This window comes from Rhinolophus sinicus, linkage group LG18 (assembly GCF_036562045.2).
Source record: "Rhinolophus sinicus isolate RSC01 linkage group LG18, ASM3656204v1, whole genome shotgun sequence".
Classification (NCBI taxonomy): domain Eukaryota; kingdom Metazoa; phylum Chordata; class Mammalia; order Chiroptera; family Rhinolophidae; genus Rhinolophus; species Rhinolophus sinicus.
The window spans coordinates 3,776,021-3,802,745 of NC_133767.1; the positions used below are offsets into that span (position 1 = coordinate 3,776,021).

General features: G+C 38.0%; 1 protein-coding gene across 5 annotated transcripts in view; it reads left to right on the forward strand.

The window, feature by feature from the left end:
• SMG1 (SMG1 nonsense mediated mRNA decay associated PI3K related kinase) overlaps nt 1-26,725 on the forward strand; it is an 86,221-nt gene that overhangs the window by 18,020 nt on the left and 41,476 nt on the right. For 2 of the 5 annotated variants that reach the window (XM_019753032.2, XM_019753033.2), the window contains exons 2-23: nt 5,025-5,188; nt 5,945-6,100; nt 7,837-7,973; nt 8,571-8,629; nt 9,545-9,758; nt 11,105-11,230; nt 11,636-11,708; nt 12,795-12,892; nt 14,257-14,430; nt 16,257-16,481; nt 17,750-17,851; nt 18,496-18,765; nt 20,287-20,417; nt 20,578-20,739; nt 21,160-21,278; nt 21,757-21,844; nt 21,937-22,038; nt 22,465-22,605; nt 23,163-23,362; nt 23,764-23,960; nt 24,118-24,279; nt 25,355-25,509. In XM_019753032.2, coding sequence (XP_019608591.2) covers nt 5,025-5,188; nt 5,945-6,100; nt 7,837-7,973; nt 8,571-8,629; nt 9,545-9,758; nt 11,105-11,230; nt 11,636-11,708; nt 12,795-12,892; nt 14,257-14,430; nt 16,257-16,481; nt 17,750-17,851; nt 18,496-18,765; nt 20,287-20,417; nt 20,578-20,739; nt 21,160-21,278; nt 21,757-21,844; nt 21,937-22,038; nt 22,465-22,605; nt 23,163-23,362; nt 23,764-23,960; nt 24,118-24,279; nt 25,355-25,509 — 3,255 coding nt within the window. Of the gene's footprint in view, nt 1-2,107; nt 2,166-5,024; nt 5,189-5,944; nt 6,101-7,836; nt 7,974-8,570; nt 8,630-9,544; nt 9,759-11,104; nt 11,231-11,635; nt 11,709-12,794; nt 12,893-14,256; nt 14,431-16,256; nt 16,482-17,749; nt 17,852-18,495; nt 18,766-20,286; nt 20,418-20,577; nt 20,740-21,159; nt 21,279-21,756; nt 21,845-21,936; nt 22,039-22,464; nt 22,606-23,162; nt 23,363-23,763; nt 23,961-24,117; nt 24,280-25,354; nt 25,510-26,725 lie in introns of all 5 variants that reach the window. The other 3 variants (XM_019753034.2, XM_074322956.1, XM_074322957.1) reach the window with 3 other exon arrangements.

A 26,725-nucleotide genomic window follows, 5' to 3' on the forward strand; every position in this document is an offset into this window, starting at 1 on the left:
AGGTAAAACTGATTTTGTTAGATGTCATTTCGCTTAGAGTTGCAGAATCTGTCGGTGACGTTAAGTGAGGACTTAACTGTCTGTACTGAAAGTCAGCTCTCATTATGTTTGCTAAAGATGTTTTTAAAAAAGCAGTTTACAACCTTAAATTTTGGGTTAGTGTGCATTCAATGATTGTAAATATAGGTGCAGATTAGAGATGGCATGATCCCTAAGACACCTTTACTTCTGATGCCTGCTGCAAGTTTGGGGGACCCCAAGACTAGTTTTCGGTTGAATGATTCACCGGAAGGACTTACAGAATGCATTGAAAGCTGTTAACCTCATGGTTACAGTATTCCAGCTGAAGGACATTGATTATAATCAGCCAGGGGTACAGGCGCATAGGGCAGAGCCCAGGCAAGTTTCAGACGTGGGGCACGCCCGTTGTCCTCTCCCATGGGGGGGTGAGCAGAGTTCCTTTCCTGGTGCACATGTGTGACGCACACGCGAGTGTTACCGGCCCTGGAAGCTCGCCCAGCCCTGGTGTCCAGAGTTTTTCTTGGGGCTCAAGGACTGACTGTCCCTGTCATGCGGGGTCTCTGGTCCCGCTCCCCACACAAGAACTCAGGATATGGTCATGCCTGGAGCTCAAGGAGATCCATGTGACACAAATCCCCACCATAAATCACACAGTTACACTTTCCCCTGGTGAGCAAGAACATTCTCATTAGGCATGACATTCCCGGAGTTTAGGGATTACCTTCCAGAAGCCAAGGGCAAAGGCCAGGCCTCTCTTTGGGCAAGGTGAAATTCCTATAATTTTACGGTCGTTAATGTATTTTCATATTTTGAGTCTACAGTGGCTATTTAGTTGCGAGTTTGAGTAATGATTAAAAATTGGTAACAAAATACCAATAAATACGTAATTAAGCTTTGGTATAGACACTTAATACTTAAGTAGCTAAGGACGTTTCATTACGAGATTACATTAATGGTTATTTTAATAAGGCACAACTGATGTAAACTCATAATTTGGGCATGATGGTTCAATTCTGTGTTGTCATATTTGAACTCCCTGTTTTCTTCTGTGAGAAGAGTTTCATGTAATGAAGTCCCAGAGCCTCCCTGATGAAGTTTTAGCCCTGGACTGAGTTTAGAGTAGTGTTTCTGATGAGAGAGAGCTGCCCACAAGGCCCCAGGTTCTCCCTAGTTCCCCTTTTCTCTTCTTCCGCACGGGAGCCTGTCTGAATCCAGGTGAGTAAGGACATCACCGCAATACGCTGGCGTTTAAGTCTAAACACGTAAATCATTTTCAAATGGTGTCAACTGTTAGTGTGAAAAACTCAACGTATCCTGCAGCTGCTTTGTGAAAGTGACACTATCTTTGAGCACCGTTGCTTTAGAGAAAAAGTGCGTTTCCACCTCATTGGCTTTAGTGCAAATCTCATTTCCTGGTTGATACCCATTACAAATTAGATCTCACCATGAGAGCACAGTCCCTTAATAAGCCTCGTGAAAAACAACCTGAAGCAAAATGATGCTCGGTCCCGTGGCCCCACTGGCTGTGGTGTTTGCATCAAGTCATTTCGGGGTGCGTGATGGAAATGCTTCCTGATGGGGGTTCCCTGACTTCAGACTTCCAGAGTAGCTCTTGTTTTTTCTTCCTTTTCCTTTTGTTGTTCTTTATAAGTCTTAGAAGAACTGGGCCACAAGACCGCATTTAGCCAGGAGATGTTGTCCCCTAACACGTGGTGGATTGTTGATGTGAGGTCTGAGGATTTGGGTCCCTCAAAAATGAAGGACCGACCGCTCAGATTTACTGCATTTCCTGTGTTCTGAGAATAGGTAACTAAAAGGAGCGGTAACTACATTTGCGTGTGATTTGTATGTTACAGTGAACATTTCAATTCTTTTATGTACTACAAAGTTTTTGGTTGCCACCCTACGCCTCTCTAGCCTCTAAGGCACAGAGGGGCTTTCCATCTCCATTTTTGTTTCCACATGAGACCTTGAGGGCCCTCGTTGGACTAGAAGCACGGAACCCATGAATGATATTTGCTTCATGTTTGCACAACAAATGTTTTAACCCGCTGCCTTCACTAATATTGTAACTACTGTCTTACAGATTGACTTGATGCAAAACATCACAAAGGCTCCACATTACACAGTATGCGATTTTTGAGGTATGAGCTTTAGAAACTTACCTCTCGTGGCATGTACATCAGGCTTTGACTTCAGTTTAATCGTTTGGGGGACATTTATGCATTTCTTTCTTTTCCCTCTCTCTCTCCATATTTTTAGAGTATTAAAGGGGCTGTGGAGGTATTTTTGGATCCTTGCTAGGATTTTTAATCTTAACCGATACATTTTCTTTTATCACTAAATTGAGACACTAATTCTGGCAGATGGTAGCGTTTTCAGCCCTTATAACGAGCTTAGCATTTGTGCCTGCCTCTTGAGTTCAAGTCTGCATTTTCTCTTTTGTGCCTTTGATTGCCTCATTTTAAGTGTTCATTTCTGTTCTTTAACAGTTTTCTGTTTATTGCACTGGGATGATCTGTTTATGCCAACAGCCGGATGGTGACTGTTTTTTCAGACCGAAGCTGTCTAGATGTTACAAAATAGAGATTTCGTGTAAATGCTGAACCGTTTTGTGCTTTTGGGTTCAGAATACCTATCACTTGAATTCTGGTTGGCAATGTCTTAATCAGTTTGTATTAAAAGAACGTGGCAATTAGGGAGATTTTAGACAGTTCTGAGACAGTGGTTCTGCCCTGTGAACTTTTTGGTTATAGTTCTGAAAAACCCAAATTCTCGGGGGGGAAATATCGTGGTGGTCGTAATTCATGGAATTTTAAAACCTGTATTTCTAACAAATTGGGAAGTTGCTCTTGTTTTTTTTTTTCACTTTAGTTTGAAATCAAATACTTCCTAGTTCAAAATGGATTTGTTGGTAGCAGTAGATTGCTTCATTTCCTCAGTGAAGAACTTAAAATTGGCCGCTATATATTGAGCATAAAAACTTATTTTGATGGTCTTCAGATGTTCATGAACTGCTTACACAGTATTTGTTAGACTGGAAACCTTGAGTTTATCTAGTATTATGGTTGTATCACTTGAGCATACGCTCAATACCTGTAAGCTAAGTATTTCTTAAGAATTTATTATGTTATTTAAGCCTGATAACAACCTTACATGTTAGATAGGTATTAGCCCCATTTTATGCAAGAGACGACTGAGGCTTGGAGATTAAATACCTTGTGCAAAGTCACCCACCTTTTCAGTGCTGGAGCTGGGATTTGAGCCCAGATCTTTTTTTAAACCTGTATTCTCTACTGCCTGTGTTCATTGCTGTGCCACCAGAAAATGATACAAGTTGTAAGGGAAGTATATGTGATAGAGAAACATAATGAAAACAGGAAATTCAGACATTTAAGTATTGGTGGTCTTCAGTTATCTTGGTGTTTCAGAATTATTTTATTCATTAATTTCTTAACAGCTCACTCTTTCCAGGTTCTGTTAGATAAGATACGTACAGATGAGTTCAAAACCTGTTAAAAAAGCTCATACGTTCTCTTTTATTTTTTCAGTTCTCTTTCAGAAATTGATAGTATGTTATGAATTATTATAGGTGAACATTTAATGTACTCTTTTTAGATACATGGGGATTGTCTTCACATTCGTTTATAAAAATTCTCACCCTCTACTTAGTGCTAAAGGTATTTAAATGCTTACAGACTTAGTGTCCTTAGAAAATATCCTCATACAGTTTTTCTTGAAATTCCATAGACTCTTATTTTTCCATATGTTGGAAGTACTGAGCTTCGTCTGCCAGCGTGTGAACCCTGAATGTTCGAAGGTTCTCCATTATGGAGCCTTAGCTGTTTTAGTATGCCAGGGTTACGGAATTTTATCAAGTTTCAAATTGAGAGCCTTCAGGAATCATTTAGACTTGTGCCACTTAGGTATCCAAGTTTAATTGGACCTATTATCTGTATTCTATATTAACAGTGGTCGCAGTAGGCACGGATCAGGGTAGCTGACTGATTGAACCTATGCAAAGTGTCATGTTTAGTATTTTTGTGGGTGAGGGCAATGAAAGGATGGTAAACTCCAAGTGAAACACATTTACAAACACTGCAGTCATTTTTCACACGTGGGGGCGAGGCACAGGGGCTGAGGAATCGACTGGTTTCTGCTTTTGCCAGTGTCCTTAACTTTTCCAAATAATTATGGGTTCAGAAAGTGTTTTCAGTAAGTATCAAATTCAGCTTTATTGGATTCCTGGTATCTTTTATTTTCCTCACTTTTTAGAATTTTAATATTCTTTATAGTTAAGGAATCGTTAGTCTTCAGTATTGCAGTTTATTAAAATAAACTTACTCTGCAGTGAATGTGCTCTTCCTTATAGCCTACTGAGCTTGCTTTCAGACATCATTCTGTAATTTTTTTTCCCCACCAAGTAATCACTTCAAGTGGGAGAGAATGCCACATTGCCATGCGGCAGTACTTTAAAAATAATTTAGTAACACATTGCCCCTGCTTCATCGGTTGCCAGTCTTTTTTATTTTTAAGACTAATTTTTCCACGGATTAACCCTCTCTTGGGAGGAGGAGAGCTTAAGAAGCATTATTCCTTTTATCAAGTCACATGAAGAGAATCCTGGACCAGGGTGACCAGCTGTCCCCGTTTGCCCAGGACTGAGGGAGGTCCTAGGACATGGATGGGACTTGTAGTGCTAAAGCCAGTTGAGTCTGGAGCAAAGTGAGGTGACTTGGGCGTGCTGATCCTGGTGGTTACTCATGTTTCTAAATGGATCTTCAGAATAGTAGTGGAAGGAGCCGAAAAGCCGGCATTTCATCCACTGACAGTCCCTTCCCAGTTGAGACTTATCAGACACCAGAGGCTTCTTTGTCATAGTAATGATTTAAAAAAATCAAAAAGGGAGAGAAGAGAGAGGCTTGTATAAAAAAAGATGTATGATTTGAGCCGTTAAAAATGTTCATTTGAAGTTCTAACCTTATTCTCTTCTCTCTTTACAGAACTGATAGTGCATCAGCCGACCCAGATAATTTAAAATATTCTTCATCCAGAGACAGGGGAGGCTCTTCCTCTTATGGACTGCAACCTTCAAATTCCACTGTGGTGTCTCGGCAAAGGCACGATGATACCAGAGTCCACGCTGACATACAGAATGACGAAAAGGGTACATATGTTTGCTTATTGCTAGAGGCATGTTTTGTCTTTGTTTTGTAACCTACCTATCCCTCCCTTCCCTCCTCTCCCTTCCCCACCTCTCTCTTTCTTCTAATATGTTCAAATATAAATATATTTATATATAAAATGTCAAAGACAACAGCAGTTTATAAAAGGCACCATGGTGCAGAAGAAAGAAACCTAGGACTTAGAGCTATGTGGTTAAAAAATACCTGTGTATCTGTATATTTATTAATATTAATAAAAAATATAGATATAGATACAGATATATTAAATACAGTGTTATTTTTGAAACTTTGTAAGTTTATCCCCTTAATTTTTAAAAATTTAAATGTTCTTTTCATACATATACTATATAAATGCAGTTTCCTTGCGCCCCTTTCTCCCCCAAAAAACACAGTGTTATCACTAAGGTTGAAGTCTCTCTCGACTACCACCTCTCCTCTAGATTGCTAAAAGGTGTTTAAAGTGAAAATCTGACTTAATTTTTTAGTTTTCATTTCTCTTATCTTCCAATTGAAGATGCTATTAGGTTGGTGCAAAAGTAATCACGGTTTAAAAGGTTAAAAATATTTGCAAAACCTGCAGTTACTTTTGCACCGACCTAATAAAATGAAATCAAAATGATTTCCAAGCAGGCAGCTCCGGGGAAGGGTGGGAGAAGCAGAGGCTGGTGGAGCTGTCAGGAGTTCCCCGGGTGGAGCAAACAGCCCTGCTCATGTCGCGTGCATGTCGCTCTTTCTAGGTGGCTACAGCGTCAATGGAGGATCTGGGGAAAATACTTATGGTCGGAAGTCGTTGGGGCAAGAGCTGAGGCTTAACAATGTGACCAGCCCTGAGTTCACCAGTGTTCAGCATGGCAGTCGTGCGTTAGCCATCAAAGACATGAGGAAATCCCAGGGTAAGGCCGGGCACTCGGGGGCCGGGCACTCGGGGGCCGGGCACACGGGCCTTCCTTCTGCTCAACGCCTCACTGCTACTAACAGCTTGTGCCTGTGTCCCTTGGTTAGTTTGCTCTGAGGTGGAAAACGCGCAGGTGATAATTTTTTGCATTCCTTTTCCTGTGAACTGTTTCTTTAGAGTAAGTTCCTATGGGAAAGGTTTCAGTACTTTTTAGAAGAGAATTCTCTTAAAATAAGATTAGAAGACTGGATGAGAGTTTAAAGAAAGGATTTTCCTGATTATTGTGGATACAGAATGTATAGTGTTTAGTGGGCTCTTCCTATAGCAAATCCTTGCGCTAGGGCTGTGGCGGGTGTGGATGTAGATGGAGAGATGGAGTGGACCCTTTCTGAGTCAAATACACTGGTGCCACTTTGTGCCACAGAACACACGCCTCACTGTGTAGTGAAGTGCTCTGAAAATTGAGAGGATTAGCGGTAATGATCACTGTTCTACAAGAGAAATGTATTTTATTGGTAAAGCTGAGCATGAAATGAGGATTTCTGATGTATACACTTTATTGTGTGGAATCACTCTGGACATTTGGTTTATGACTTTTTTCCGTGTGTGTGTGTGTGTGTGTGTGTGTGTGTGTGTATGTATCTTGGTGAGTATCATTATGCATGCAGCTTTTAAATGATTGCTTTTGGATACATTTTCAGAAGTGGAATGCTAAGTCAAAGGCTCTACTATTTCTTAATAGTGTTTGAAGTCTTAGACTTACTGGAGAGAAGCTAGAAAGTGACTCAGGCTAATTTAGTCCAGCTCCTCCTTACAGGCTCAGAGCTGTGCATTTTGCTGGTAGCAGAATGGGGGAGCCGAGATTTCTTGTCTGATATCCTGATGGTTTATTCAGCATCCATCCTTACGGAAGTACTCGATGGGATAGGGATTTTAAAAACTCCCATTCCTTTTCTCGTATGTTGTAATTTCTTTTATTGTCAATTTTCCTGTCATGCCTTTGAGAGAAATGAAAGTGTCAGACCCTTTGATGTGGTTTGTTGTTAACATAACATGTGGTTTGTTGTGGTTAATATGATAAATAGCACAGGTGAAAATTGAAAAAGAAAAACTTAGTACTTAAATGCATCTTTATTTAGTGCCAAGCATTGTTTGAGCATTCCTGTTTGTACTTGTCATTAAAAAACGAAGGAAGGTTCTGATCTGCCCCTTTCCTAGTGGCAGCACGCCTTTATGTGGTATAGGTGGTAATGAGACATGATTTCGATTCACCAAAACCTTGTTCCAGGAAAAGGATGGTAATGTGAACAAGTGGCTCCCCTCCAGCGCGATACCTAGGTGAGAAATAGAAGCAAATAGTCTGTTTGATCCTGAGTGTGATTTTATCCCCAACGCATGGAAGTCTTTTACCTGTACCCATGCTGTTTACTTGGATGTTGAAAACAGGAACAGATTTGAAGAAAATAATTTCTAAGCCTTTTTTCTCCCTCACCTGGTCCTCTGCAATGAGGTGTTTCCTTGGGTTTGTCTTTTCTAGGGGGTCTTATTATGTGCCCTGCAGTTTGCTGGGGCTCGGTGTATTATAGTGATGACCAAAAGGGAGATGGGACCTGCATTCATTGAGCTTTTATTGTCCAGTGGACTATGATTTTTGATGCACTTTAAAATATTTGGGCTGTAGGTTTCTCTATGCTTGTTTGTATTCAGCGGAGAACAAAATGTTTATATTCACAGAGCGATCGATGTCTTATTCTGATGAGTCTCGACTGTCGAATCTTCTTCGGAGGATCACCCGGGAAGACGACAGAGACCGAAGACTGGCTACAGTAAAGCAGTTGAAGGAATTTATTCAGCAACCAGAAAATAAACTGGTGAGTGTAGTGTGTTTGGAAATGTTGGTCATTTTTGTGCTTCCATAATAAACTAGATAATGCTATCTGGAGTGGTGGTTAAGAAAGGAAAAGTTTTGCTTCTACGGAAAACTAACAGGGGGCCCTTATTCTAGGCTAATGTGGCCTGTATGATGATGATCTAGAAGTGAATACCCCTGTTGTGTAACTTATCTAACGCTGTTGGATCCACGTTCTGCCTTCTGCAACAAAGTGCTTTTAACACGTTTATTGTGCGGGCCTCAGAATTTTTTTTCCCCTGTGTTCCAGGACAGAATATGTGTTTTTCAAAATGCATTTCAGAATAAATTAAACAAGACTTTTGAGTTTATTTTTTTTCATTGATGATCATGGATGGTTCTGTTTTGTATGGATGAATTTCTTTCATAATCTGAAAGGTTATGAAAGAAATTCATCCATGCAAAACACTCTTGATAAATGCTAATTGGTGACTGGGGATAGTAAGAAATTAAGGTGTTGTCCAATTATGATTTGGAGGGGAACACAAGAAAAAAGTACACAATGTTATTCTTAACCGTATAGGAATCTGAAGTTTTTACAAATGTGTTTTTTTTTAAGGTGCTAGTTAAACAATTGGATAATATCTTGGCTGCAGTACATGATGTGCTTAATGAAAGGTAAGTAACTAATAATGGTTAAATTTTAAAAACTTTAAGATAAATTTTTAGAAATTAAAAAAAACAAGAAGATAAACTCATTGGTATCATTTATGAACATCTTCACTGCGCTCTATTGTCACCTTTATCTGTGTTAAAATATTTATATATTAATTACCATTGAATACAAATGGAATCCTCGAACGGGAATACCTTTTAAAAAAATTGTCAATATGACTGACTGATTGAGCATTGCCTTGTAGAATGACATAAACCCTTCGTGCAGGCAGGAATGAATGCGAAGTAACATTTGTAAGTTAGAGTTGAAATTGTTTAGAGAGTAGAGGTGCAAGGGAGCTTCCTCCTTTGGGCAGCAGTGGATTCAGACCATCTAGAATCTACGGCTACTGGGGTTCTCCAAAGGTGTCAAGGACCTTACAGCTTTTTGATGGTTTTATTTTATATATTACCTGTTATACTTAAATCAGCATTGTTGTCCTTTTAAGTTTATTATATTGAACTATTACAATTTCTTATTCTTACAGACCATACATACTGAACATTACATAATACATAATTATTTATAGTGTGTTTTATCTGATCACTTGTTGTACTCTTTTCTGTGAATCATTTAATGTAGCTTGAGATGGAATTTGAAGCCTGAATTTTAGTATTTCTTGGTCTTTACTTCACTGCTTGTAAGTAATTGAGTCTATAAAACAAAGTCCAGTCTCTATAACAAAGGTACTTTTGGGCACTGCAGGCTGGAGAGAATAGAGAATATTAAAAGTAATAAAATTGCAACCTTTTATGTAGTTTAACTAGAAATGTAAAAAATCATTTGAGACATTCTTTTGTAAGATGTGTCATTCTTGTCATGTTTGAAAGCTGACGCTTTTTGTGTGTTGTGTTTTGTTTGCATTAACATAAATGCAGCAGCAAATTGCTTCAGGAGTTGAGGCAGGAGGGAGCTTGCTGTCTTGGCCTTCTCTGTGCTTCTCTGAGCTACGAGGCTGAGAAGATCTTCAAATGGATTTTTAGCAAATTTAGCTCATCTGCAAAAGATGAAGTTAAACTACTCTACTTATGTGCCACCTACAAAGCACTAGAGACTGTGGGAGAAAAGAAAGCCTTTTCATCTGTAATGCAGGTAAGAATTGGGGGCATGGATGATGTTGTTGGGGAGAAAAGTGTTTTTAACACGCGTCCTTGGAAGGGAGCTTGAAGAAAGGAGACTTAGAGCAGAGGCACCGACTGATGGTGCAGAGAGTGTAAGTAAAATGCTCTTTCTGGATTTGAGTGAAGAATGCACGTCAGTGGTAGGCTTAAAATAAGTGAGGGTTTTCTCTTGCTTTTTAGAAACTTTCCTTTGAACTTGCTCAGTATTAGAAACGCTTGCAGATTTGAAACAGGAACTCCATGAGGAGAGCCCGATAGGAGGGGACTTCACATTTTTTGAGGGAAACAAAAACATCACAGCTCATTCTAGACCTTTTTAGGTTTGATAATACGTCAGAAATTCTTTCTCAAGTGATACAAAATAATTGTGTATAAATGAATGTCAATCCTCCTTAATTCTATTCTGCCTTTTTAATAAATGCATTTTTCCTTGATTATAGAAGTTATGAAAAAAATTTGGAAAAGATTTCAGAAAATTATCTGTAACTAAACAGCGTAACACCAAATTGGGCTTATCCTGCATTCTGTTTTTATATTATGAACATTTCCCCAAATGTTTATTTAAAAATTTTTCATATCCTAGTGAATAATCAGGGCATGATACCATGAGACCTGACTATCCTGTTTTTTAGTAGTATTTTACTCAGTGATTTTAGCATCCATTCATTTATTTTCTGTGTCTGTGTAGGTTATAACATCGACTGTTGTAAAATAGTAGTTTTCTAATTCTAGCATTTCGTCTATATTGGTAACATATTTTTGTAAAGGAAAGATTTCCTTTTTGGAAAAAGTGGTTATTAACAGCTACAACATAGTCTATCAGTGGTTTGCCATATATTTATTTAAAAAATATATCTAATAGTGGTTATGTGAGAGTGCATGTCATTCATGAGTTGGGGCCATTCTAACTTAAAGCAAGTACTAATATTTTAAAGCATAAACTACAACATTTGTTCTATGTTTTGAATTGGAAAGTAATGTGGTATTTTACAGAAATGTTCCTAAGCTTATCTTAGTTTTTGTACTTGAAATTTAATCATCCATGGTATTAAAGAGAACACTTAGGAATCATGTAAACAGGTATTACTTAGAAATAATGTTAACAGACATTAAACAAGGAAAAACGTTACTTGTTTTCAGCCTAACGTCTTAGTGGAATGAAATGTTTTCAACCTTTTTTGAACTAAAACTATAGAATTTATTTTCTTGGATATCATAATCAGGTATAGATATCGTCGCTGTTAAATAGTGAACCTAATTTGTTTGTTTTCCTCCTGTTTTGTTGAATGTTTATAGTTTGTAACTTTTATTTTTTAGCTTGTAATGACCAGCCTGCAGTCTATTCTTGAAAATGTGGATACACCAGAATTACTTTGCAAATGTGTTAAGTGCATTCTTTTGGTTGCTCGATGTTACCCGCATATTTTCAGCACCAATTTTAGGGTGAGTTTCCTGACCCCTCCCCTTTTCAGATGATGGGGTGAGGGGTTGGTTGTATATAGGAGGACTGGGGGACTTAGAAAACAAAGTTATACTCCTTTGAGTATAACCAGTGATGTTTGAGGGCCCAGGATTGAATGGTGCAACAATATTGTTTTTTAAAAAATACTATCTGTATTTTCTGGTACTAATGCCGTAAGATAGTTAAAGAAAAAGACATCATTTCATCAGTGTCATAAATGAAGTTCCGTTACACTCGTGCCCTGCCCGCCCTTTTCTAAGTTAGTATAATAGCAAGTAGGTAGAACATTATGCTGTTTCTAGGTTCTCTTGCTCTCAGATGGTCCGCAGGTAGAATAGCACTGAGACCTTAAGATGCTCAGTGCGCTTCTCTTTGCCTCCGTCCAGGATACAGTCGACATCTTAGTTGGATGGCACATAGATCACACTCAGAAACCGTCGCTCACGCAGCAGGTGTCTGGTAAGTTGGCGGGCATGTAGCAGTCATGTAGATAATTGGGGGAAGGAGCCCTGGTCCCTCAAAGACCAGCTGTCCGTAATGAAATCCAGTGCATTTCCTTGATAATGCAGGAAAAATAACTTTCCCACAAATATTTTTGTTAGTATAAATGAACATTACTTATTAGCTAAATTTATCTTTTCAAAAGAAAACTATACTTTGTAGTAGATAGGAACAGTCCAAGTACAGATTGTGCCGTCCCAGTGAGAAATTGGAAGGCTTAGCTGAGTCATTTGTGGCATGCGCTGCGAGGAGGTCTTGGAGTGACCGTCGTGCCTGGAATTGTAGACTGGAAGAGCTCTTCCTAGATACTTGTGACTTGTGATCATTATTATTAAAAAAACGAACAAATGGATTAATTTGGAGAATTGTCATAAATGATAAAGAAAAAAGATTTTTTTTAATTAACTGAATGATTAGCTCGACTCATTTGGACATTTTAGCTTGTTCCAGATTCTGTAGCTTCGCTTAGTAGCTTATTTTGTGTACTATACTTCGGAAAATGAGGTATACCGGTGACAGTCGTTCTGTGTCATTTCCACTGGTGAGACGAGTACATCCCTATGGTGGCTGGGTGTGACCCTGGCGTAGATGACCAGGCTGGTGGTTGGTAGATTGTGACATTTTAGTCTGAGCGATGTGTATAGTGACAATGTGGATATTAAGCTTGCTAAAAAATAAGGACATGAGATACATATTTTAATTTCTGAAAACCTCCATTTTGGCAGCATTAAAAGAGTTGCCGGGGAGTGGCTGGTTAGCCCAGTTGGTTAGAGCGTGGTGCTCGTGGCACCAGGGTTGCCGGTTCAATCCCCACATGGGCAACTGTGAGCTATGCCCTCCTAAAAAAATAATAATAAATAAAAGAGCTGTCGGTTAACCATGGTCGGCATGTTTAACGGTTAGTCTTAGTTTGATGGTACAGGCATATTGTAAGAATCGGCAGCTTGAAAACCAGATGCCTTTTAAATCTAGGCTCTTAACTATATTTTTAATTTGGATTTTTTCTTTTTTCTACTTGTTCAAAATTTCTTCTCTGATTCATAGGGTGGTTGCAGAGTCTGGAGCCATTTTGGGTAGCTGATCTTGCATTTTCTACCACTCTTCTTGGTCAGTTTCTAGAGGATATGGAGGCATATGCTGAGGTGAGTATATAGAAAGCTAAGTTATTCCCTAAAATTTCAGTTCAAGACAAAACAAAACAAAAATCTTACATAGTGCTAGATTTATTTTAAAATAGACCACCTGGCACTGAAGCAGAAATTACAAGAGCATTGCAGTATTTTAATTTTTTGTAGGTGTTTTTAAGTTGCCAGTAGAATTACCAAGAAAGAGCGAAAGAAACATTGAGTACATCTTATTTCTGCAACTAATTTTGTAAAGCTTGAAATAATCTTGGTAGCTGGTAGTTCGAAGACATTTTCTGTAGTTCACTCTTATTTTTTGTTACCAAAGGTGTTTTAAAAAGCAAGGTGAATTGTTATTGCATAAAAGCCCATACAGACTTTCCTCCTACATGTATTGGGGACCTTGGGTCATGCTTTGGAAGACAGGACTGGGTTTCTGCCAACTGTTAACAGCTGTACAGTTCATGGGGCAGCTTTTAGGGTGCTGCTGAAGCCTCTATTACTGGTTTTTGGCCCCGTGGTCATGGCTGAAACGTGCCATCTCCTGTCTAAAAGCCTTTTGTGTTTCTCTCCTGCCGTGATTCTTATTAGGTGTTCAAGGCTTCCATAAAGATTCAGCTTCATTCCTTCTTTATACCTTGGCTACCTCTAACCCACAGGAACTCACTGCTTTTAGCAGCCTGTTGGCGCCCTTTCGGAGGAGAGCCAGGGATATTCTGCTTCCACCACGTTTCTTTGCCCTCACACTTGGAAGGTCTTTGTTTCTAGCCCACCTTTAAAGCTGACCTGCCTCTCTGAAGCCATCTGTTCTAGTTTGTAGGGACTCTTCCCCTTGGTATCCATAGATCTAATTCTCTCCCGTTATTTTGGCATTTACTTATATGTAGGTATCTATTGTTTCTAGTATCTCGATTTTTGCTTGTCTTTCCCTTTTTGAGTATGTCTTATTTCTGCAACTAGATTATAAATCTGTAAACCACATCTTACAATTTTTAACCCCCCCCACCAGCCCTTTATGTGCCTGATGTTTGTGTGGAGTATTTATTGTTATGTTGAGTGGCTCCAAGATTACCTGGAATGAGATTTTAGCAAAAACCAATTCAGGCCTTGCAGGGTTTCTAGCTCCATTTATAAGTACATGTAACTATAGTATACGTACTAGAATTGTTTCCCAGTACCTATCTGAGTTGGTACAAGGGGACATTTCCTTAAACTACTGAGGTTAATATCGGGTTCATTAGAGAAGTAAAACCCACTTTTACATTTAGATTCATTTCCTTTTCTCATAGGCCCAAATTCCTCACTACAAATAGTAAAGTCTATTATAAAGTTAAACTGAACAGTATCCGACTTACGTAAGAATGCTGTGAATTCCCATTTAGGACCTCAGCCACGTGGCCTCTGGGGAGTCGGTGGACGAAGACGTGCCTCCTCCGTCAGTGTCGTTACCGAAGCTGGCGGCCCTTCTCCGGGTGTTCAGCACCGTGGTGAGGAGCATCGGGGAGCGCTTCAGCCCCATCCGGGGGCCTCCAATTACCGAGGCATATGTCACAGACGTAAGTGTCTTCAGGAGTTTAAGTATCATTCCAAAATAAATTGTTTTGGTTTGTAAGAGCTTCTCTTTACATGATACACTGTTAGTAACCCTTCATTTGTTTAGCATGAATGGAGCTGGACTACTTTCTTAAAAGTTGAGAATCCTACTATATTCCATCTTATTTCTCCCTTTTCCCCCATGAAAAAAAGTCCAGTCTGAATTTTAAAGTATCTATGAACTTTTCTCTTGGGAGATCCTTCACGGATCAGTTTATTCTTGTTTTCAAACACATTAAACATCTTATCCTTTTGTTTTTTAATAATTATTATTTTGCTATTAAATTATTGAGTCTCCTTTTAGTTTTTTAACCTATTAAGAATAACACACTGTAGAGAAAGCCTCAAAAAGTAGTTTTCTGTGAGCATGACAGAATGAACCAACTGGATAGCCTGACATTAAGGAACATAAAGATATAAGGACTTAAAGTGTGTAGTAATCGGAGACCAATTATAAGAGGTAGCTTGATTGCTGCACTTTGCAGCCTCCGACATCAGCCGCACTGTGTTACAGTCTGGGGAGTGGTTCAGTGTAACACACACGAGAGATGAACGCTCATCATTAGACTGCCTGAATGAGAGGAGAAACGTGTGTGATGCAGTCATAAAAGATTTCATCTAAATGATTACAGTTTTGCTGTCAGGACAAAACTGGAGCTTTCATGAGCATTTACTTTTGTTGAACACATTAGTAGATAAAGTAGGGCATTAATTACATATGTAATTCTTGGTAAGTAAATTGTATATTTGAGCAGAAATGGCACATCTTGATGATAATTAAGAACAGCAGGTTGATGTTTTAAACCTGATCAAAATGGTTGAGTATCTTTATTTCATTTTTATTATCTCAGAGGTGGTGGTTTGATAACTGTGCCAGGGTTGGAATAAAGGCAGTTAACTCAAATGTGAAATGAAAGGAATGTAATCATTTTCCAGGAAAGTTATATATTAAATGTATTTTTATGAGGTCTTTTAGACTTTTGCCAGAGAGGTCTTTTAGGCCTTTATACATACATACATATATATATGTGTGTGTGTGTGTGTGTGTGTGTGTGTGTGTGTGTGTGTGTATATACATATACATACTTATATTTATATTAAAAAGAACTATGTGGTGATTGTTCAATATTACACAAATATTTTACAAATATCTTTGTGTCCGTTCTCTTTTATTTCCCAAGTTATTTTTATTAGAAATTTAGAATGTTAATATTGACTATTTATTATAGTTTAGTGAGGTTTTTGGTTGGAAATTATATGATTTCCATAATCCTCATATAGGTATTATATGCCGTGAATGAGAGAATTCTTTTAAAAGAGACCATTCATGTCTGAACTTTCATAAGCGAAAGGTGACTTGAATATTTAGTTTTAAATACTGGTTGCTAAAAGCCCAAGTGCTAGACTGCAGAAAGTGATTGTCCTGGCAGGTCATCCCCTTTCTGGGTAATACTGTTACTGTCCTAAGTTCTGGTGTGTTTCGTGATTATAAAGACTGAGCTTTAGTCATTTAATGACGTTGGGGGCACAGGAGGCGGGCACAGCGGAAATAGGTGGCAGGTTCCCGTTCACAGTAGTACTTTAGAATTGTTTAGGCAAGATCATTTCTGTGTATTGTGCTAAACATGCCCCTGTTATTACTCACTCTCTGAGAACTGGAATATTAAGAGACTACTGACATGGTAGGCTGTTAATTTTCACTCGAAACTACATTAAGTAGAAAGTATTGTTTGGCTCTGTGGAAGCATGTGAATTTTTTTAAAAAGCTGCTTGTTTTCCCCATTTGCAGGTTCTGTACAGAGTAATGAGATGCGTGACGGCTGCAAACCAAGTGTTTTTTTCTGAGGCTGTGTTGACAGCTGCTAATGAGTGTGTTGGTGTTTTGCTCGGCAGCTTGGATCCTAGCATGACTATACACTGTGACATGGTCATTACGTACGGATTAGATCAGCTGGAGAATTGCCAGGCTTGTGGCACAGACTATGTCGTCTCAGTCTTGAATTTGCTCACGTTGGTATGTGAATTCTTTTTTGGTGCTTTTTAGTACGTTGGTCTGTTCAGGCACTGAAATTTAAATGGGTATGGAAGAAATGAAGGCCTTGGTTGATTCGGGTTTTTATTGAGCACATTAGTCTTATTTATATAATCTAGACGATCTAGTTTGCTTTTGCTCTAGGATCTACTTTTCAGTGTTTGATAGCTCATTAATTGTAGATGTACTTGCTTTTTTTGTTATTTGGATGACACATCATCCTTTACATGAGACTAATACTCTTGATAAATACGATATAAGAGAAAGTCCTTGATAGCTATTTTGAAAGACCCTGTTATATTTTGTTTCCCATATGAAATTTCTTGTATAGTTTTTATCCTTAGCCATAAATATCCCCTCTCCCCTCCACCTTTTATTATGGACATTTTTAAGCATGTTTGAAAAATAGCAGAGTACAATGAATCTCTCCATACTTAATACTCAGTTTCTATAATTAGAAACATGTGGCCCATGTGATTGCATCCAGGCCTCTGACTCTCTGCCTCCTCCTTGCTGTCCCTCCATCCCGAACTGCGTCATTTTAAAGCATATTCTAGATGCCTGTCCACTGAACATTTCTGCCAAAGTTATACCACCCTATGCCAATGTAAAAAATTGCCCATGTTTAAGTTTAAGTACATGTATCCTATTTCGGTAGCTAACCATTTTTTCATGTCACAGTGTTAAGGCCCTAAAATATAGCTTAGCTATATATATGTATATATTTTTTAAATTAATGGACTGTTTTTCAGAGCAGTTTTTTGGTTTACAGAAAAACTGAATAGAAAGTAAGTGGAGTTCTCATATACCCTTTTCCCCCCAGTAGTTTTCCTTATGATTATCTTGCTGTAGTGTGGGGCATTTATTGTAATTGATGAGCCAAATTGACACATTATTAACTAAAGTCCATAGTTTACTTTCCAGTTCACTTTCTGTGTTGTACGTTCTGTGAGTTTTGACAAATGCGTAGTGCCACATATTTGCCTAGCATGTCATACAGAATCGTTTCAGTGCCCTGAAAATCCCATGTGTTCCACTTACTCCTTTCTCCCTCCATCCCCTCAAACCCCTGGCAACTACTGATCTTTTTACTGTCTCCATAGTTGTGTCTTTTCTGGAATGTCATAGTCGGAATCATACAATATACGTATTTTCAGATTGAGTCACTTAGCAATATGCATTTAGGGTTGTTCCATGTCTTCTCGTGGCTTGATAGCTTTTTTTTTTTTTTTTTTACTTTATTCTTTTAGATTGTTGAACAGATAAATACAAAACTGCCATCATCATTTGTAGAAAAACTGTTTATACCATCATCTAAACTACTGTTTTTGCGTTATCATAAAGAAAAAGAGGTAAGTGATACATTGGCGACTTTTGATAATTTAGGTCATTGAAGTGTTTGACTTACGTTACTTAAGTAGACTACATAAATGAAATTGAGTGAAATGATAAATGTTTGATTTAGACTATAGTGATTATTAATACTGTTAACTTGATATTTGTTGATTATCATACTGTATACCTTGATGAATGATGTGCCAGATATTCTTTTCAGATTTTCATTATTTGTTTTTATTAAATTTGTTCAGAAGTACTGTGTATGTTGTAAATAAAACTTTGTTGTTAGTTTCTCAGACGACTCTGTCTAACTATTATAGACTTTCCAAGTAGATGTAGGAAAACCAATCTTAATAAACTGTTTGTGCATGTGTTTTGACACTGGCTGTTTTTTAAAAATGGCCTTTTAAGAAATTTCATATTGCCAGTTTAAATATAGAGTTGCCCTACTTTGTAATAAAGCTTTATAGATTTAAACAAGTTTACGATATTGTGTAGATTTCTTAGAACTTGAGATCTTTAGTGTTCTTTACAGTGAATTTATCAATCTTAAATTGATTTGTATCATCACCATTATGTAGATAGTAATTTTTTTCCATATAATTGTAGAAGATTTACTTTCCATTTAATTATCACTTTCCTGAATTCTCTTTTTAAGGTTGTTGCTGTAGCCCATGCTGTGTATCAAGCAGTGCTCAGCCTGAAGAATATTCCCGTTTTGGAGACTGCCTATAAATTAATTTTGGGAGAAATGACTTGTGCCCTAAACAACCTGCTACATAGCCTGCAACTTCCTGATGCCTGTTCTGAGCTAAAACATGAGGCATTTAAGAATCACGTATTCAATGTAGACAATGCAAAATTTGTAGTTATATTTGACCTCAGTGCCCTGACTACAATTGGAAATGCCAAAAACTCACTAATTGGGGTGAGTCTTCACTTGTAATTGCTTTGTTTTATCCACATTGAAGCCCCTTCTTGTTGCATATTTAAGTATTTCATTTAGTGTCACGGCAGAGCATCTGCAGAATCCCTGTGGGACACATGGCCGTATTTAGGACATGCCTGGATAATGAAAACTGACAGGAATACCTTCTTGCCTGTTTCACTCTCTCCTTTCCTTGACAGCTCTTGATAAGATTTTTTAATATTTGTTTTATTTTTTTAGAAAATGTCTTTTATGAATTTCTCCTATTTACTTTAGCGTGCTTATAGAAAATTTGTCAACATTTTCCACAGCTCAGATTTGTATAGTTCTTTTAATATGCAGTCCCTTCTTTCCCTGGTACTTTTCTCCTCTTCACTCAAGTTAGTGCTTACGTACGGTCTTACTTTTTGACTGCCTGCTTTTCTCTAGGAATTTTCATATATTCTTTCTTTAGAAAAAGAATAAAGATTTACTTCCTGTAAGAAATTTGAAGTGACCCTGTTTTTGATTTATAATTATTGCTGTGGTTTGTATATTTCTCCCTCCTATTGACTTTGCAGAATTGAAAAACATTATTTCTAATAAAAACTAATGGCATCTAACTATGGAATAATGTTCTCTAAGAGAGAAGGGAGGGAAAAGTCAGGAGTTGGTGTTTGTACTTGCCTGCTGCCCGTGTTGTTAGGTTAGATTGCCCTGTTCCTTCACTCACTACCAGTTCTGGCTAACGTTGGAAGGATGCAGTGGATTCCTTTTCTTTACACTCTAAGGTTTGATTGTTGAGTTCAGATTGTGTACAGATTTGAGGAGGTTTATGTCTTGCACTCTGGAAACAAGGAGAGAGGGTGGAATGAAGTATCTTAGCATTCGAAAGGAAAAGGGAAGGGTGGAAAATGCTTAGAGTGGCAGGATGTGCTTTTTTTCTCTTGTTGGACATGGCACTTTGCCATTTGCTGTATAGGGAACATTAAGGAAATGCAGTCTACTGAAGGGTACAGAGGGTTGTTTAGGCCAAAGATTAGCAAACTGCAGCCCATGGGCCAAATCCAGCCCAGTGCCCACATTTTCTTTCTTTCTTTTTATTTTAGGAAAACAACTTTGCTGAGATGTAATTTACATACCAAAAATTTCCCATTTAAAATGTACAATTTCACGATTTATAGTATATTCACAGTATACAATCATCCCCTCGCATCCCCTGTTTTTATAAGGAAAATTCTACTGGGACATAGCCATTCTCATCCATGTTTGTCTGTGGCTGTTTTCACTGCAGTGGGAGAGTTGAGGGGTCGGGCATTGAACAGATGTGTCATATGGGCTGCAGATCTCAGAAATTTACTCCCTTGTCTTCACAAAGAGGGTTTGCGAAACCCCTTATTTAATGCACTAGATCGTTTCCAAATTTACATGTCATTTTAATTTTATAAAATGTATAGACATACTTACTTTGAAGGATAAGCTCTGTACACTCACGTTTGTCTTGGAGGAGCCAAACATGTGCTTTCTTTTGTACGTCATCAGATGTGGGCGCTGTCTCCAACTGTCTTTGCACTCCTGAGTAGGAATCTGATGACCGTGCACGGCGACCTGGCTGTTCACTTTCCTGCCATTCAGTATGCAGTGCTTTACACTCTGTATTCTCATTGTACCAGGTACTGCGTTTACCAGTATTTCCTCAGGAAAACAAATGTTGTTCTGTTAACGGGGAGGGTGGGCCCTTTAAAGTACAGATTGAAAAGAATATTTAACTTTGGAATTGCTCTTTAAGAAAACAATGAGAGATGAAAATACGATCCGAACTTTGTCTTCCAGGCACGATCACTTTATATCTAGTAGTCTTAGCTCTTCGTCCCCGTCTTTGTTTGATGGAGCGGTGATTAGTACTGTAACTACAGCTACAAAAAAACACTTCTCAATTATATTAAATCTCCTGGGAATACTGCTTAAGAAAGATAATCTTAACCAGGACACAAGGTAACAGTAGCAGTTTCTATTCACACTTCCTAACTTTTATTAATTTGGCTTTATAATCTGATGATAAGAAATGAAAATGATTGAGGTGAGATAGAGCAACTTTTTCATTATGAAACATTTTAAAATTTGCTTCTATTGTTTAGGATTTCTTGTTCTTTCTCAAAAGAATTACTACCCTCCCTCCCAATGTTTTATGAAAGAATGTAGCTACAGAGATTTTTTTGTTTTGTTTTCTGTTACGATGTATTTTAGTTTGGGGAGAGACATATAACTTCTGACAAAGGGATTTCTGTAGTTTCAATTTTTCTTTTTTACTGCTTGAGATATTTAAAATCCAAAAGAAAACTAATTTAAGAACAGATTTTTAAAGTTGATTGTCTTTTTTTTAATGTAAAATCAACTGTATATTTTGTGTTTCAGGAAACTGTTAATGACTTGGGCTTTGGAAGTGGCTGTTTTAATGAAGAAGTCGGAAACATACGCACCTTTATTCTCTCTTCCATCTTTCCATAAATTTTGCAAAGGCCTTCTAGCAAACAGTAAGACTGTGATTCTTGAATTTTGTTAACCCTTAAAAAGGTGTCATTGGTAATGGCAGAAAGGTAGTCACTGGCATACTTTTCATGACCTCAAATGTATAATCCCCATCCTGATGACAGGTACATAATCTTAGATGTGTTTCATTCTTAGTATGTGAAAAATAAGTAGTTTTAAGTGATTGTCACATTTTAAAGCTTATGTGAATTTTGCTCTTAAAATTTCCCTCAGAAAACGGTTTGAGTGAAGACGAGTCACTTCAAGTGGACTTTATTAAATGTATCATTTTCCCAAATCTTACTGCCAGTGAGAATTCCAGGCAGGGGCAGCATCTGGTCAGATGTAGACGCTCACTGTTTGTTGAATGAATGAATGAATGAATGAATGAATGAATGAATGAATGAATGAAGAAAGTTACAACATACAGGCACATAAATTGTTTTGGCAAGCTGAAAGTGAGTATCTTTCAACTTTTCATAGCTCTTGTGGAGGACGCGAATATCTGTCTGCAGGCATGCAGTAGTCTACACGCTTTGTCCTCCTCCTTGCCTGATGATTTTCTACAGAGGTATGGACTAAATAAAGATCCTGTCTTTTGACCAGGCCCTAATAACTTGGAAATACTATCACACCTGCATTATCTATGTCATTTCTTCCTAGGTGTGTTGATGTTTGCCGTGTTCAGCTTGTCCATAGCGGGATTCGTATTCGACAAGCATTTGGAAAGCTGCTGAAGTCAATTCCTTTAGATGTTGTCCTGAGGTACGGCACCTGTATTGGGGCAATGACATTCCCCTGTGTTTTTACTGCCTCATCTAGTTTAGGAAAAGACAGATCGCCTGTTACTAGCAGATTAATGTCACATCTTGTATGGCGCTTCTCAGTGATTGAAGAGAGAGAGAGAGAAGCTCACGATCGTTAGTACAGAATAATGCATCTATTGCCAAAGTGTATTTTTTAGTCGTGCAGTTGTTTGAAAAACCAAACTAATCTTTTACTGGTTTTGATTAATTTGGGAGCTTTAAGAACTTGAAATTTCAGAGTTGTAATAACATATCTGTGTCTGTTTTAAAACATCAATTTTTTTCCCTCTAAATTTACTTAGCAAGGAAATGACCTAGTTATAATATGTACTAACCTTTTAACTAAAACATTTTACATGACAGTGACTTTATTTTCTGTCTACAGCAATAATAATCACACAGAAATTCAAGAAATTTCTTTAGCATTGCGAAGTCACATGAGTAAAGCACCAAGTAACACATTCCACCCACAAGATTTCTCTGATGTTATTAGTTTTATTTTATATGGGAACTCTCATAGAACAGGGTAAGACATTTCTTTGACTCTTTCATTGGAAAAAGTAACTTAAATATATATACATACTTGAATATCTTGACCCTGCGCCTACTTTTGAGGAGTAGCAGAGTATAAAGTAATATTCTTCTCAAATGAGTTCTTTTAGTTTTCAGTAGGAAGCATTGCTTTGAAGATAGCATCTGAAGGAAAAAAATGGCCTTTGAAATTGAGTGATGAAGTGCTTGACAGTTAACAGACCTGGCCTGGTCATCAGTGCTTTGGGGAGGGGCCTGGGGCATAGACAGGCTGGAGATGCTGAGTTGCAGTGAGTGCTTGATGCTCGTAGCCTGATTGTCCTGAGCCACTTACCTCAGGATCCCTCTGCACCGCACCCTGTCCTGTTGTAACTGTAGAAGAGCGCCTCGAAATGGGAGGTGGGGGTATAAAGCTTCCCAGTTTTATAGGGTTTGCATTTTTGGAGTAGGGAAAATTGTCCCCTACTCCCATTCCCCTTTGCAATTTATTATTGTTGTTATTATTAAAATAAAGTTGTCATTGTCTGTTAAATATGAAACTACTTTTCCCAGGAAGGACAATTGGTTAGAAAGATTGTTCTATAGCTGCCAGAGACTGGATAAGCGTGACCAAACAACAATCCCCCGCAATCTCCTAAAGACAGATGCCGTCCTTTGGCAGTGGGCTATTTGGGAAGCGGCTCAGTTCACTGTCCTTTCTAAGTTGAGAACCCCACTGGGCAGAGCTCAAGACACCTTCCAGACCATTGAAGGTAATCGACTCTGTGCTTTTTAAAACATGGTGATGTAAATGCTTTCAGGCCTTACATTAAGAAATTTCTCTTTGGTGAAACAAAAGTTTGAGATTGTCTGATTTTTTTTTCTTTACTACTTTATCAGTCAGTCCTTTAAATATGTTTGTTAGAATTAAGCTTTCATTGAATAATTGCATTGACAACAACGCAGTTGTCTGTTTTTGTTCAAAAACTTAGGTGATTTGTGTGGAGAAAACATTTTTTCCCCTGAAACGAAAGATCTTTCATGTTGGGAGTTTTGTTTTTAAATGATGGATATCTAGAGAATACTTGACAAATGTGACTTTGTGAAATTATCTCCAAGAACTAGAACTTTGTAAGATTTCTTTTAAATTTGGGGGTGTTGTCTGTGCTGCCAGGTATCATTAGAAGTCTCGCAGCTCACACTTTAAACCCCGATCAAGACGTCAGTCAGTGGACGACTGCAGACAACGATGAAGGCCACAGCAGCAACCAGCTGAGACTCGTTCTTCTTCTGCAGTACCTGGAAAATCTGGAGAAGTTGATGTACAACGCGTACGAGGGATGCGCGAACGCACTGACGTCGCCGCCCAAGGTTGGTTTCCCGGGGCTCAGTGTTGCTGGTAGCAGTTTCCCGCTCAAACCCGGCTATGTGTGCAGAGCCGAAATCACAGTGGACTTGTATATTTGGTGTCTCTGTATTTGAGACATCTGTGCCCATAATTAGAACCTACTTTCTCTTTGTTTTCAAGGTCATCAGGACTTTTTTCTATACCAATCGCCAAACTTGTCAAGACTGGCTAACTCGGATACGACTCTCCATCATGCGGGTTGGGTTGTTGGCAGGCCAGCCTGCTGTGACAGTGAGGCACGGCTTTGACTTGCTTACAGAAATGAAGACAAATCTATCTCAGGTAAAGTGGTGTGTTTGGAGTTAATTTTAAATCTGTTGATTAGCAAAACTTGGGTTTAATTCCTCTGGTATGACTTAATCTATGGGTAAAATAAATTAAAACTTCTAATTCATTTTTAAAGCTTTTGATCCAATATCTTATAACAACAATAATGTCCAAAGGCATGCATTTGTGTTTTGTACTTAGAACATGCATTACTGATGCTTAAGGGTTGGAACAGTAAAGGTAATTTTAAGAAAGTTGTCTATAGAAGAAATAATTTTTATAATAATCTATGATAGTTGTATAATGTATAGGAAAGTATATATACTAACTATAATGCATGCAGAAGTATATATAATACTAAAGTTCTAATGTGTAGGGAAAGTGCTGGCTTGTAAGTGGGCTTAATAAGTAAGTGGGATCCAAAAATAGCAAATATTTACTTATGAAGGTAATGTCAGTAGGCAATGTTCAAAGACATGAAGTTAATCACCTTTTTTTTAAAGATTTTATTGGGGAAGGGGAACAGTACTTTATTGGGGAACAGTGTGTTTTTCCCAGGACCCATCAGCTCCAAGTCAAGTTGCTGTCCTTTCACTCTTAGTTGTGGAGGGTGCAGCTCAGCTCCAAGTCCAGTTGCCCTTGTTCAATCTTAGTTTCATGGGGCACAACTTCCTTGACGGAATCGAACCAGCAACACTGTTGCCCAGAGCTCATGCTCTAACCAACTGAGCCACCCGGCTGCCTCGAAATTAATCACCTTTTAATTCATGTTTATTAATATTTGATTTTTGCTTTCCATTTACTTTGTGTTATTCCTACAGATGCCACAGTTTAAATGTTTGGGTAACTTTTTATTAAAGACCAACACCCATGTGCTGTTAAGATTCTGTCAGTTTCCATTTGTAGCTACATTGTACATAACACATAACATTTTAAGAATTCTAAGCTAAAGGATGTAATACCATTGTTGTAAAAATAATTAAGTACATTTGACTTAGCCTTAGGTTGTGATCTGTAGTGGTAACTGTAGAAGAGATGTGAATTTTAATGGTATTGGTGTCTGGTTCCTTTCTCTGAATGTTATTTTTAGGGGAATGAGTTGGAAGTGACCGTTATGATGGTGGTAGAAGCTCTGTGTGAACTCCACTGTCCTGAAGCCATACAGGGGATTGCTGTGTGGTCATCATCCACTGTCGGAAAAAATCTTCTCTGGATCAACTCAGTGGCCCACCAGGCTGAGGGGAGGTAAGGTGGGAGAAAGCCAGTGGGTGGTAGGATTTGTTTATGTTTATGTTTAAATCCTTTGTATTACTGGCTAACATGGCATGCAATTAAATGTTCAGACAGCTTTGTTCAATTCCAGCAATTGAAGTTTGCTGTAAATCACTTTACTAGGAGGCATCTTCACTATTCTTTAATAGCAAAACTTGGGTGCCTTTCTTCTTTATGAATTAGGAAATCTTCCTTAAAACAAGATCTGCCAATTTTTTATTTTATAAGTACTTTTGAATGCGATCCTTAATTGATAACCTTTCACATCAGAGTCTGGTACAAATTACTCTTTCTGGCTGGAGTTCTTGCTCATTAGTTAGCCCTGTGCACTCACCAGTCAAACTCACTCGATTCCTGCACGTAAATGAGCATGTATGTACCAGAATGGTCTGTGCACATCGATGTAGGTTTATCAGATTTGGAAAATGTAGGAAAAAGTGAAAGAACTCATAATTCCATCTCCTCGCGGTAAGGTAACTCTTAGTATTGATGTATATGCCTTTCTAGTTGTTTTTTCTCATAGTTTTCTCCCCTCTTTTCACAGAAATAAGCACTGTTTCTGTTGGTCACATGGTTTACTTTTCCCTTGAGCAGTATTTTAAAAAATACTTTGCCATGTTAAATATCCTACAATGTGATATTTAATGACACAGTTGTATTTATTTATTTGTGCGTGCACCAGAATTTACATCCCTTATTGTTGGACAGTAAGGTTGTGTTTGATGTTTTTTCGCTAATGTTAAAATCATGATGGCACTTAGTTCTTTGCTCATGGTTGTGATTTTTTTCCTTTGAATTCATTCCTACCAGTTGATTTACTAGAAGAAAGGCTATAGACCATAAGGTTTATGATATGTACAGTTGCTAAGTTACCCTACAGACAAGATGGTACCAGTTTAAATCCCAAAAAATGGAGTAACCCCTTCCTGTCACGTTTGTGAATCCTGAGGGTCACTTAGAAACAAGAACCCTGCCACCATCATTAGTGAAAGTACTTCTTTTATTTCATAGTGCTTTATTAATGGTTACTAGCACTTTTCCCCCATATGTTATATTGACCATTTATGAAAACAAAAAATATTCATGGCCTCTTGTTTTTTCCTTTATTGATCTGTGAGATTTTAGTATACACCAAGATTGTTGACGCTATCTAATTTTTGGATTTGTAATTTGTTCAATGTTTATGAAC